Here is a 13295-nt window from a genome sequence, read left to right as displayed (position 1 = left end):
CAACGCGTAGTATCTCATGTAACCTACCTACATCACGATCGTGACACCTACCGAGATCTCCATCCGATCCCTGCCAGCGCAACGCAACGCAACGCGCCCCGCCCCGCACGCATGCATTCTGCCGGAGGACATCCCACCAGATCCTCCAAATAGGCAGGCGATAAGAAAAGCGGTGTCGTAACTGGCATCCTTTTCCCCTCACATCAACACATCACCTTAAACGCATATTCTTTCATATTCATAATTTTACTATATGTCCTACTTTACAATATAATCACTCAATCTACTTTAATCCTCCTCTAACACTCCAGACCTAACCATCTCGACACCTTCACCAATTGATCCCCCCAACACAGACACAAACACAGACACAGAAACCCCACCTCCACCGAGAAAAACAGAAGAGGATCATGCCCCTCTACGCCTTCGGCTCCAACGGCTCCGGCCAACTCGGCCTCTCGCACACAGAAGACGTCTCCGTCCCGACGAAATGTCTCTTCGATGATGACCAATACCACACCACCACCGCTTCCTCCTCATCCTGCTCAATCACACCAACGATATCCCGCATCGCAGCTGGCGGAAACCACACCCTTGTTTTGTTCTCCGATGGGAGGGTATATGCGGCGGGGTGTAATGAGGATGGGCGGTGCGGGGGTAGATTACCTTCGGGGAGTGGGGATGGGTATGAGGAGGTGGTGAGGTTTCGGCGGGTTGTTGTGAATACTTCCGATGGTGATGTGGGAGAGGAGGAAGAGGAGAGGTTTACAGACGTGTCAGCTACATGGGAAGCGACGTTCCTGGTGTCTGGGAGGAAAGTGTATGTCCTAGGAACCGGGGGGAGGGGGGAGTTAGGGGTTGGGGAGGGGAAGAGCAGTGTGAAAGAAGGGGTTGGGTGCATTGAGTTCGAAGATAAAGTCATCAGTATAGCGAGCGGGATGGGACATACGGTTGTTGTGCTGGAGGGAGGCCAGGTGTATGGGTGGGGAGGGGGGAGGAAAGGGCAGTTAGGTGCTAAGGGGAAAGAAATCAAGGTTGCGTGGGAACCTGTTAGGATTGACGAGGAGGAGATAGGGTTCCGGGCGACGGGGGCAGCGTGTGGGAGGGAGTTTACGGTTGTGCTTGGGGATAAAGAGAAGGGGCAGTTTGTTGTGCTGGGGTCGCCTGGGGATAAGTGGGGGGTTATGTCTGGAGGGAAGGAGCCTGTGGGCTGTTTTCAGGGTATGCAGACGAGTTGGCATGGGGTTTATGTACATTGTTCTGATGGGAGGGTTGTGAGTTGGGGGAGGGATGATCGGGGGCAGTTGCCGCCGGGGGAGATGGGGTGGTGAAGGGGTTGGCTGTGGGGAGTGAGCATGTGCTTGGACTTGTGGATGGGACGACGGTCGTGGCCTGTGGTTGGGGAGAGCATGGTAATTGTGGTCCTGAGACGGATGCGCAGGGGAATGTGAAGGGGGTGTGTTGCCAGATTCCTTTGCCGGATGGGGTTGGGGAGGTTGTTGGGCTCGGTGCGGGCTGTGCCACGAGTTGGGTGATTACTCGGGATTGAGGTAGAGGCACTCATGCTGAGGGAGGTTCTCTTCATAGTCTGGTGTAGGGTGGCTGTTCAGTCGAAGAGACCAAGGCCGTGCAGCTACGGGTTGTCAGCACGATCAATAGATGCGAGCGCGCTCGACTTACCTGGGACATGCGCTGAGTGGGCGGGATGCCCATCTCTTCCTCCTCGTGGCTCGTCTGTGCCATTCGGGGTTCGATATCCCGTAGCCCAGGGCCTGTGCTTGTCTGTTGGGGTTTGTCAGTCAGAAGGTTGAAGCAGACGGTGGATTGAGCCATACCTGCTCTCCAGTGGCATCCCAGCCGAGCTCGTCTTCGACCGGACCTTCATCTTCATCATTTGGCACGTCCCATTGCCTGTCGTCATCCGCTGGAACGAACAGACTGTCGAACTCCATCGATGGCGGCGGTTGTTGGGTCTCGGTATTGGATTGTGAAGCCCGGGTAGAAGTCCCAGTGAGTGGCCGAATTGACCGACTGCGGGGAGGAGGCATTTGTGCGGTCTCTGGAGCTGTGTTCCTTTGGCTTATCTGCACGGGGGCAGGAGTTTGACGTGCGGATAACTGGGGCGCTGCTCGAGAGGAGCCAGGAGCGTCCTCTCCGGGTGAGTCTCCTCTAGTCATCAGCGTGAACTCGGTTTTGATACCCTCGGATTCGTAGGCGAATTGCAAGGGACGAGATGGACGGGTGAATCGGGCGGTGATTTTTGCATTTGCTGTCTCAGCATGTGCTATTGCCGCCTTGAAGTCTTTCATGTGGATGGCCACGTGGAGATGGTCTTCCGCTAAGTAGTAATCGAAGTCCCTTTTCTCAATAGCTACGGAGGTGTGCACCGGCTGGCGAAGGATTTCTTTGACAATCTGTGAGAATGGAGGTAATTCATAGAAGGGCGGGTAGCATTACCTTTTCCGTCTGAGCTTTTCGTGGTGAAGCTGGTGAAGACGGCCTTGCCTTGCTCGGAGTAGATATCTAGATGCTCTGCCGAGGGACCGAAATGATCTGTTATCTCCTTTAGGTACTTTGGTTCGATGCTCCATTCGTTTGTCGCTTTGGATCTGTCGAATATGGCATGTTGTACATGGATAGGTTCATATGTTAGCTTGTAGAGCTTGATGACGCCTAAGAGGACTGTAAGCTGGAGCCACAGATGAGCTTGGATTGGGTTGATCGGAGCCTTACCAAGTCCACATATTAATCTGATGACGAGTCGACACTCGCTTTCATCTAGATCTTCTTGGAGCTCAACCTCGCACCGTTCGACAGAAGTATCCTTATCACGTCCACTCGTCTTCCCTTTGAAGGCTGATAGGAGGGCCTATTGTATGTCAGCCAGAGGATGAGACTACATAGTACGTAGATTCTCACCTTGATCAACACCTGACAGCTGAACTTTTCCGGATGAGCAGTTCTAGATGAGCTGCCATTACTCACTCTACCAAAAGAGTAATTTTCGAAAAAGCCATCCGCCTCGAAGACGAACGCAGAGTAGGCCGTCTTAGTGGAATTGAGCACGCTTAAACGGAGCTTGGTAACATTTTAGCTTAGTTCCGGCCTTACTTAATTAAGACATAAGCTTACCAGATCAATTTCAGCTTCTATTGCCACACTATCGTCGAATTTTGCTAGACACATCAGAGCATCATGTAGTTGGTATATCGCCTTCGGGGCGAGCGAGAACGAGAGAGTTGTCATGTTTATTTAGGACAGGAACAGCATATCCAGCTGTTAGCAATGTTATGAAGTCTCTTGATAATATAAAGCTTATCTGCAGCGATACCCACGTTCAACCCTCAATATGGCTCCTGGATCTTGTTGGGATCCTGTCACTCGGTCACGGCAGATCGCAAACACGACGCGAGCTTACATAAGCGGCACTGTACGGGAGGCGCCTTGCTTCCTCAGTCAGCTCCCAGGAGACCACTGAGCATCAATCCTCGTGATGCTGTATTTGAGACGCTAAGGCAGAGATTGAACGGAACTAATTTGGTTGGCTGTTGTGCTATCTGTCTTGAAGGGGTCAGTTTCCTGGTCTCGTGAAGATGGCCTTCGCGTTAGCCGGTGACGTACTCTATATGATCTTGGATATCCTGGGCGATGAGAAGGATTACAACAGCCTTTTTCAATGCGCTATTTCTTCCAAATGCTTTACTGAGCATTCCTTGGCGGTATTATACAAGTGAGTCTCCATATATTGATGCAATGGCGCGTTGGTGGTGGAAGCTGATGATGACAGGTTATGTGATACTTCGCCTGTGAGGGGCGGAGGTACAGAAGACGAGCAGTTTAGGTCTCGGAGAGTAGCCACCGTTTGGTCTTCCAAAGGCGAACAGGATCCAGTCATACGAAAATGGGCCTTATTATGGCGTTCTGTTATCCTGTCTACTTTGGACCAAACTTACCTCCCGTACTATAGCTATATCCGCTATCTTGATTTGGATGACTTCGGGGACCTCCTTAAGGAACCGCGATTTACGAAGACGATGAAGGAGTATGTTCCCGCTACCAACTACATGTCATTCGCTGTTTGACATTCCTAGTGATTTCTTTACCCCAGAGCTGTTGGAATTAGTATCCCACGACTACGAAGTCAAGGGATCCAAACGACTCCGTTCGTCAAAAGCCTATCCTGACAATGATTGGGTCATGGTGAAGATTGGCACAGGTCGGTCTCTCATCCTTTTCGGCTAACCTGATGCATTACTATATCGTCGTAAATCCTCGGTGCTGACATCTGAAAGCAATCATCCAGAAGACTAGGTCAATACGAGGAATGTCTTGTAACGGTAGTCTCCATCTAGGCTCCATGAACTTCCTTAGTCGGTCCAGAGATGTCTGATCGCTCTCTAGTACCACCGGAAACCCTTTCTGCATGGATCGAGGGGTTACCCTTGCTAAAGTCCCTCACAATCTGGTCTGGGGATGCCTTGAGCCAGCATGCTGGCGATAAGATCCGCCACCACTCTCCTGATTTCAAACAGCTTACATTATATGGGTGGTATGTCTTTGCAGCGAGAGTTGGCCTGTGATGCTCACATATAGAACAGGAAGAATGATCCACCAAGAAACGCGGAGGCTGACTCTGAACAATTTCTGACCGAATTGCGCCCCAATACGCTAGAGTACTTCGAAGTACTCAGCTACTCTCAGCTGGGGCCTCGCTCTATCAAATCACTAGCCCTGCATCTGGAATCTCTTGCTGAACTGAAGCTTACGAGTCTTACCATCGAGACGATTGCAGAACTGCCCTCACTAACGGCAGCGCCAGCCTTGAAAGTACTGGTACTGACTGACTCAATACCGGCTACGCGAGACGAAAACTTTTACGCAATTGTCACTCGAGTTGCTGAATGGATATGCAGTTGCAAGGCTTTGCAACGCTTGGAACTCAGACGATTTGTCGACGACTCTTACCTATTATCGCAGGTCCTACCCCATGAAGGGCTCCATCTAACAACGCTATCTTTGTCCGGGTATGCAATGGCGGACAGTCGTCTTTTCCACGAGGCTCTGGCTAGCCAGCGAACTTTGGAAAATCTTTACCTTCGCGGCGAAGGGAGCGAGTTTCCACCAGGCAACGAAATACTTGCAGATGTGATAAGCCAGCTCAGCAACCTCCGAGAGCTGGAACTCAAGGATATTTCTGACGGCTTTACTACAGACCATGTGGCTTACATGGCACACATGCTCCCTCATCTCGAGAGACTTTGGATAAGCGGCGAATTCTTCGATGATACAACGCTGTCTGCGTTCCTGGATCTACCAAGCCTCCAAAGCCTTTCCATCCACGCCTTCAGCAACTTCACCGCCGATGGCATACTCTCTTTCATTTCACAATTGGGGCCAAAAAACAGAGGCTTCAACCTGGCTATCCTAAACGCAGTCGATAGCACTCTTACCGAAGAAGCGCAAAATGTAATCCGCGAGACTCTGAAAGTGAGTTTAGATGGGACATTCGACTATGGTTTGGCTCAGGGTAAGTTGACTGGCTGGTACTACCGCATGCCCGGTACTACCGCAATTGGAAGCGCTGACAATCAGTAGAGGAGGACAGTGATCTGGATTCAGATCAGATGTCGGACTAGACGGCAGAGTACTATCTAGGCGCCGGACAACTAATTTCATGAGGACCACTGGCAGTACGAAATTGGAGAGATTGTAAATGCGAACAACGCTATCTTTTAAAAAAAATACTTGGATAAGTTGAATCTAGTCAGAAACATTTCATGTTTTCCATGTAGAACCTCAAGGGCTTTTCATGTGTCTGTAGTGTTAGGCTGCTTACTGAAATCGGCAAACAAACCACTTAACAGGGATTGGCGGAGGGCGCGTCTTCACCGCGTCCCGCACGCGTTACTTTCTCCTCCGCGCGACGCCCGCCTTTCGGAGTTACAGTAGCAACCAGCACCGTCAACCAGCCCCTTCCCCAATTCACACTCCCTATACCCCATTACGGGTCCTTAACCGATCAACCCACAGAAATACTTTCATGGACACATAGTATCTGTGGTAGAAGACCACCAGTGCGCCATGTCTGCTTCCCGCGCCAAATTGGCGGAGCTGCGCGCCCTTCGCGCCGCAGGAAAGAAACGCCTGTCGACATACGAAATTGAGGAACAAGGCGACATCTACGAGGAGGTTGACGATGAGGGCTACAAGAAGATTATCCGCAACCGGCTTGATCAGGATGACTTCGTGGTCGACGATAATGGAGAAGGTTATGCCGACGACGGTCGCGAGGTGTGGAATGAGCGCACCGCAGACTACGGCGACAGCGAGAGCGAGGACGACGGATTACCTGCCCGGGGCAAGGCTGCGAAGAGAAAGCGTGAGGAGGAAAAGCAACGACAGGAGAAGATCAATAATGGCATCTCAAAGTATTTCAGCAGTGGGGCTGCGCCCTCTGCTCCCAAGCCGAAGGTAAGTTATCGAAGTCATCCATTGAGCACGAATGGCTCTCTAATATGTTGTTCAGCCGGTCGCTACTGCAGAAGACGACGCTTTCATGGCCGATTTGCTCGGAGAAGTCGATACCAACGTGGTCCCGCATCGTGTCCCTACAAGGAATATAGTCAAGACTGAGGCTCGTCGCAAAGTTCGCATCTTGTCACCCCCGCTCGCCGATAGAACACGCAGAGAGAAGCCGATAAAGAGGGACGAAAACAGTGACCCTGTTTCGCCGGTCAAGGATCAACCAGAGGTCAATTTCGACGACGACGATGGCGCGCTTCCTGGCATGGATGATGACGACGTTCCCATGAGTGACCCGATGCCATCGTCTCCCATCAGCAAAGCGGTAGAGAGGAAGTCGACCACAACACCTGTCAAGGTCGAGGAGTTTGACGATGATGATAATGATATCATGGAGATCGCACAAGTCACTGGTCAGAACGACGCTAAGGCGACCAGCGTCAACATGGCCGGAAGCCGGCCTCCGCCCAAACTCAAGAGGGAGAGCACTCCGCCTCTGGCTAGCTCCTCGCCTACAAAGCCAATGCCAGAGGTGGACGCATCTTGGAATAACGTAAGAAGCAAGCTGAATGTTCTCAGCAGCCCTGCGTCGTCGGAAATGCGTAGCTTCGGTAAGCTTCGTGCCCAGGATGTCGTCGAGGAGGACGGAAGTCTGCGCATGTTCTGGCTGGACTTTACAGAAGTCAACGGCAGTCTTTGCCTGTTTGGAAAGGTGAAGAACAAGCAAAATGGTTCTTATGCCAGTGCATTCGTCAAGATTGACAACATCCTGCGCAAGCTCTATTTTCTTCCCCGAGAGTATCGGCACAAGAATGGGCGAGAAACGGATGAAGAGGTAGACATGGAAGATGTTTATCATGAAGTCGATGGTATGATGTCTAGGCTGAAGGTAGGGATGCACAAGATGAAGCCCTGCACACGCAAATACGCTTTCGAAATGCCTGGTGTCCCGAAAGAGACCGAATACCTGAAGCTCTTTTATCCTTACGACAAATCTCCGTTGCCAATGGATGTGAAGGGCGAGACCTTTTCGCATGTATTCGGCACAAACACGTCACTGTTCGAGCAGTTTGTTCTCTGGAAAAACATCATGGGCCCTTGTTGGCTCAAAATCGAAGAGGCTGATTTCACTGCTGTCAACAATGCATCTTGGTGCAAGTTTGAATGCCAAGCAGCAAAGCCAGCGCTTATTTCTCCTGTACCTGACTCCGAGAATCTAGAAGCGCCTCCTCTGACGCTTATGAGTCTCTCCTTCCGAACCCAGCTCAACGTGAAAGAGAACAAGCAGGAGATCCTCGTGGCGAGTGCAAGAGTATATGAAAATGTCTCCCTCACGGATACCACTCCGCCGGAGCGGTTGCCCTGCAAGACTTTCACGGTCATGCGGCCTGCAGGCTCTTCATACCCGATGCACTTTGAAGCCGAAACGCGGAAGCAGAGGGGCACATTCATGCTGGAGAAGAGCGAACAGTTTCTGCTCAGCAAGTTCCTGGCGTTGTTCGAGAAAATGGATCCCGATGTTCTGATGGGACATCAGCTTCAGGAGGTTGACCTCAGCATTCTACTCAGCAGATTGAGGGAGAAGAAGACCCCTGGCTGGCATCGCCTTGGACGGTTGAAGCGCGGCGACTGGCCCAAGAACTTTAACAGAGGTGGAGGTTTCTTCGCCGAGAGGCATCTGATTGCGGGAAGACTGATGTGCGATGTTGCTAATGATATGGGCAAGGTAAGTTTCTAAGGTTTACTCTTCTGATTCAAGGCGACTTTGGACTAATGATTGAAAGTCTCTGATGATGAAATGTCAATCTTGGAGTTTAACGGAGATGTGCGACCTCTACCTCGGAAAAGAGAATGCCAGACAAGAACTGGATTGCGAGGCAGCACTGAAGACATGGGCTACTACCAAGGACGGCCTCATGAACTTCGTCAATCACTGTGATGCGGATACCTATTTCATTGCTGCGTTGGTGCTGCGGCTTCAGATGCTGCCCTTGACCAAAGTACTCACGAATATTGCTGGTAACTCTTGGGCAAGAACGCTAAGTGGTACGCGTGCCGAGCGGAATGAATACATTCTTCTCCATGAATTCCACCGTAACAAGTACATCTGTCCCGACAAGTACTCCTCTAAGCTACTGAAAGCTGAAGAGAAGATGCAAGAAGGTGACGATGACGAGTCGGCGGATAAGAAGAAGAAGGACAAGTACAAGGGTGGTCTTGTTTTTGAACCCGAAAAGGGTCTCTATGACAAGTTCATCCTGGTGATGGACTTCAACAGTTTGTATCCCAGTATCATCCAGGAGTACAACATCTGCTTTACAACAGTGGAGCGGACAGCGACTGTGAGTTCATATACCAGGGAGACTGTTTGGAACTTGAGCTGACATTCCCAGGCGGATAATGACAAGGAAGAAAAGGTTCCCGAAGTTCCTACTTCCGATCAGGAGCAGGGTATTCTGCCTAAGCTTATTGCTACTTTAGTCGGTCGTCGACGTGAAGTCAAGAAGCTGATGAAGGACAAACGCGCAACTCCTGAGCAGCTTGCTCTGTGGGACACCAAACAGCTGGCCTTCAAGCTGACCGCTAACTCCATGTACGGATGCTTGGGATACACGCAGAGTCGCTTCTACGCACGTCCCTTGGCCATGCTCACCACATTCAAGGGTCGTGAGATTCTCAGAAGCACCAAGGAGCTGGCAGAGTCCAAGCAGCTTAGAGTCATCTACGGTGATACTGACTCGGTCATGATCAACACGAACATGGACACGATCAGCGATGCGCTAAAGGTCGGTGATGAGTTCAAGAAATCCGTAAACGAACGTTACCGGTTACTGGAGATCGACATTGACAACGTGTTCCGTCGTCTTCTTCTTCATGCCAAGAAGAAGTATGCCGCCATCAACATGACCGAGGTAGATGGCAAGTACGTGGATAAGCTCGAAGTCAAGGGTCTGGACATGAAGAGGCGTGAATACTGCTCGTTGTCGAAGGAGGTCTCTCAGAAACTGCTGAATGAAGTTCTCTCCGGTGAGGATCAGGAGGTTGTTCTCAACAGAGTCCATGACTATCTACGCGAGTTGGCTGAAAAGATGCGCGAGTACTCCGTCCCTGTCCAAAAATACGTCATTTACACGGTATGTTTAAATCAAAGCACACTCGTTGACACACGCTGACTCACTTGTTTAGAAACTTTCCAAGCGACCCGAGGAATATCCTAACAAGGAGTCTATGCCCCCGGTACAGGTTGCCTTGCGCGAGCTTGCCCGTGGTAAAACGGTTCGCCCTAACGACGTCATATCGTATGTTGTAACGAACGGGGATGCCGAGACCTCGTCTCTCCCACCAGCCAAGCGGTCATACACGCCCCAGGATGTGATGAAACCGGATTCGGGACTCAAGCCTGATATCGAATTCTACCTTCTCAAGCAGATTTTCCCGCCGATCGAACGTCTCTGTGCCCCTATTCCTGGCACCGATGCCGTTCGACTAGCCGAGTGCTTGGGGCTTGATGTGCGCAAGTACCAGATCAATAGCTCCAGTGGAAGCAACCAACAGAATGCCGATATCTTCCCGCTCGAGTCACAGATTCCAGACTCTGTGCGGTTTGAGAACGCTACCCGGTTTACGCTTACCTGCCGGTTCTGCAAGGAGAAGTCGGTCTTCGAAGGACTCGCGCAGTCCACCCACATGTGCACTGCCAATGGTGTCGTTTGCCCTAACCAGGCTTGTCAGAAGACATTCTCTGTCTTGACGATTGTTGCCCAGTTAGAATCACAAATTCGTGCACAGACATCGAAGTACTATGAGGGCTGGCTCGTCTGTGACGACACGGCCTGCGGTAACCGGACTAGACAGATCAGCGTGTATGGACACCGATGTCTTGGACCCCGGGGTCACGCCGAGGGCTGCCTTGGTCGGATGACGTACGAGTACTCGGAGAAACAGATGTATAACCAATTACTCTACTTCGCAGGACTTTGGGATGTGGACAAAGCTCGTAAAGCCGCAGAGAAGGAGCCCACTGGGGAAAAGAAGGACAGTGTGACGGCCCTGGCAGAGTTTAACCGCATACGGTTTGGAACCATCAAAGGCGTGGTGGACGCGTATTTGAAGAAGTGCGGCCGGCAATGGGTTGAAATGGACAGTCTGTTCCGCTTCATGCTGCCATGATAGTATGGGGTTCTTCTGTTTTGTATATAGCTTATATTTGGGTGGTTCGGATTTGGGACATGGTCATCAATGTGAATAGCGGGCATTGTTTTGTTCTAGATGATGGAATGAGAATTAATAGGCATGAATGACAATTGTATTGCGATTTTCTCGAGATATGGATTGCCTAATCGGGAAAGCCCCGCACCCCCGCCAATCAAGCGCGGCACTTTCTCTGCCCGCCGCTGTCTCCCGCCATCAACTTCGCCCTCCACATGCTCGCTCCTTGTTTTCCCTGACTTCTGGCGACCTGGTCTTCCTCAATTGATACCTTTAGACATTGCAGGAATTCCCCTATTGACCGCCGTCATGTCAGTCGCGCGGGTTTTGGTCATTGCAGGATCAGACAGCTCCGGTGGCGCGTATGTTTGAGCATGCACCCTTCCAGTTTCAGACCTGTCAAGCTAATGCATTTCCGCGGGGTTTAGGGGTCTGGAAGCGGACCAGAGGGTCCTGGCTGCACATGGCTGCTATGCTCTTACGGCAACGACTGGTCTCACAGCCCAGAATACTTTGGGCGTGCAAGACATCTTTGTTGTCCCCGCACAGTTCGTGAAAAAGCAGATTAATGCCGGCCTGGAAGATGTTGGCGCGGATGTTGTTAAGTTGGGTATGAGCATTCATTCATCTAAGCTTTCCTCTCGATGACTGACAGGGTGATAGGGATGCTTTCCTCTGCAGAGACCATCGATGTCATTGCTGAAGCATTGACCGTGCACCAAGTGCCTGCGGTGGTGTTGGATCCGGTAGCCTTGCCCTGTGTTACGTGGTGACTGATTGAAAAAGCCTCTATTTCTGACTCGGGCATTAACAGGTTATGGTCTCTACTAGTGGGTCACGTCTATTACCTGAAGCAGCCATTAAAGGTCTGCGCACAAAGCTTCTTCCCTTGACAACTGTCCTCACCCCCAACATTCCCGAAGCCGTGCTGCTACTGAAAGATGCCGGTGTGGACGTCCCAGAGCCGTCAGATCTCCCTGGTCTCATTCAGCTCGCAAAGCAGGTCTGCTCCTTGGGTTCCAAGGGTGTCCTGCTCAAGGGCGGTCATTTGCCGCTCACCGGTGATAACCGGACTGCGCAGAGTCATGAACAGGCCTCGAAGGTTATTGATGTGTTTTTCGATGGAGAAAACATTACCTTATTTGAGACTGACTATCTGATATCGAAGAATACTCACGGCACTGGCTGCTCACTTGCCTCGGCCATATCGGCCAATCTCGCCCATGGTAAGGATATGAGGCGGGCAGTTCAGAGCGCGGTTCGTTTTGTTGAGGCAGGTATCAAGACTAGCATTGATCTCGGAAAGGGCAGTGGGCCTATTAATCACTTTCATTCCTTTTACTGTCTACCATTTTCTCCGTGAGTGACTTGGTGATCGAGGGATGGCTTGCTCTGCTAATAATATCTTACAGCGGACATTTTGTAGAATATGCTCTAGACCGTCCTGACGTCCAACCAGCGTGGAAGCGTTTCACTGAGCACGAGTTTGTCAAGAGGATGGGAGATGGCACACTTTCAGAGGAAAGATTCAAGTCATATCTCGTGCAAGACTATCTTTACTTGGTAGGATTTTCGTGATCAGCTCTGTGAACGTGGCTTGCTAACTCTCAATGTAGGTTCAATTTGCCCGGAGCAACGCCCTAGCTTCGTACAAAGCTGGAGACATGGAGTCCATTGCTGCGGTATGCATAATTCTTCTGAGTTGACATGCGATGCAACGAGCTGACGGTGTGATCTCATGTTAGTCGGCCAAGATTGTTCTACATATCCAACGAGAGACCGCGTTGCACCTCGATTACTGTGCGTCCTTTGGCCTTTCGAAAGAGCAAATGGAGAGCACCCCGGAAACCATTGGTAAATGACAGCTTTCAAGTTGATCAGTTGTGATTACATAGGCAGATTCGCTGACAATTCATTGTCCTTAAACAGCATGCACCGCATACGGCCGGTATATCCTTGATATCGGACAATCACAGGATTGGCTCGCATTGCAGGTGGCCCTTGCACCCTGCTTACTCGGATACGGGGCGATTGCACAGAGGTTGTACAGCGACAAGGAATCTCTCCGCGAGGGCAACCGGTACTGGAAGTGGATTGAGAACTATGTGGCGGAGGACTACACCGAAGCCGTGCGCTTAGGATCTGGTGAGGCTCCGTTTGAGCAGATGACAGCCTACAACGGCCGTGGAAATGGCTAACATTGGCTTAGAACTACTTGAGACGCATATGCGACAGGTTTCGCCCAGTCGGGTTGAAGAATTGATCAAGATCTTCATACGAGCGACGGAGTTGGAGATTAGCTTCTGGGACATGGGACTGGGTGGCAAACACTTGTAGAGAGAAGGGAAACCGAGCAGCTACTCAGATGAGGGAAAATGCAGGGCAAGCCAAATTAAGATAGGATTTATAGACTATGTACAATGACATCGACTGCATAAATGACCCCAATATGCTTATAGCTGGCCATGAAAAGATCTGACTGTCCTACGTTCTCCTCGCAATCTAGACTAACAAAAGTCGAAAGTGGAAACACCATCGCCTTCCGCCTTAATCAGCGGTGGCGG

The 13295-nt window shown here is 50.9% G+C and overlaps 4 protein-coding genes across 4 annotated transcripts; 3 read left to right on the top strand and 1 right to left on the bottom strand.

The window, feature by feature from the left end:
* Positions 1–410: 410 nt before the first annotated feature.
* BO83DRAFT_427698 (alpha-tubulin suppressor protein Aats1) lies at positions 411–1549 on the top strand (the record flags this gene model as incomplete). The annotated part of the gene is made up of 2 exons (XM_025535360.1): positions 411–1221; positions 1305–1549. 2 exons carry the CDS (start codon positions 411–413, stop codon positions 1547–1549), a joined length of 1056 nt encoding a protein of 351 aa, XP_025387647.1.
* On the bottom strand, positions 1347–3347 carry BO83DRAFT_339362 (putative DNA repair protein rad9). The gene is made up of 7 exons (XM_025528541.1): positions 3133–3347; positions 2920–3078; positions 2734–2869; positions 2458–2673; positions 1836–2404; positions 1681–1782; positions 1347–1633 (listed from the first exon to the last, which is right to left on the bottom strand). Exons 1-7 carry the CDS (start codon positions 3244–3246, stop codon positions 1607–1609), a joined length of 1323 nt encoding a protein of 440 aa, XP_025387646.1. The 5' UTR covers positions 3247–3347; the 3' UTR covers positions 1347–1606.
* Positions 3348–3492: 145 nt separating this feature from the next.
* BO83DRAFT_379043 (uncharacterized protein) lies at positions 3493–5764 on the top strand. The gene is made up of 7 exons (XM_025531410.1): positions 3493–3730; positions 3788–4042; positions 4092–4216; positions 4293–4337; positions 4402–4549; positions 4599–5527; positions 5596–5764. Exons 1-7 carry the CDS (start codon positions 3594–3596, stop codon positions 5634–5636), a joined length of 1680 nt encoding a protein of 559 aa, XP_025387645.1. The 5' UTR covers positions 3493–3593; the 3' UTR covers positions 5637–5764.
* Positions 5765–6002: 238 nt separating this feature from the next.
* BO83DRAFT_408741 (DNA-directed DNA polymerase alpha catalytic subunit POL1) lies at positions 6003–13175 on the top strand. Its single transcript, XM_025534076.1, has 14 exons — positions 6003–6471; positions 6527–8248; positions 8307–8864; positions 8916–9656; positions 9709–10595; positions 10872–11093; positions 11160–11341; positions 11395–11477; positions 11546–12090; positions 12144–12294; positions 12348–12413; positions 12477–12585; positions 12661–12876; positions 12941–13175. Exons 1-14 carry the CDS (start codon positions 6082–6084, stop codon positions 13066–13068), a joined length of 6000 nt encoding a protein of 1999 aa, XP_025387644.1. The 5' UTR covers positions 6003–6081; the 3' UTR covers positions 13069–13175.
* Positions 13176–13295: the final 120 nt, after the last annotated feature.

The sequence above is a fragment of the Aspergillus eucalypticola genome (assembly GCF_003184535.1).
Source record: "Aspergillus eucalypticola CBS 122712 chromosome Unknown BO83scaffold_14, whole genome shotgun sequence".
NCBI classification, from domain to species: domain Eukaryota; kingdom Fungi; phylum Ascomycota; class Eurotiomycetes; order Eurotiales; family Aspergillaceae; genus Aspergillus; species Aspergillus eucalypticola.
This window is presented reverse-complemented; position numbering and strand designations above follow the sequence as displayed.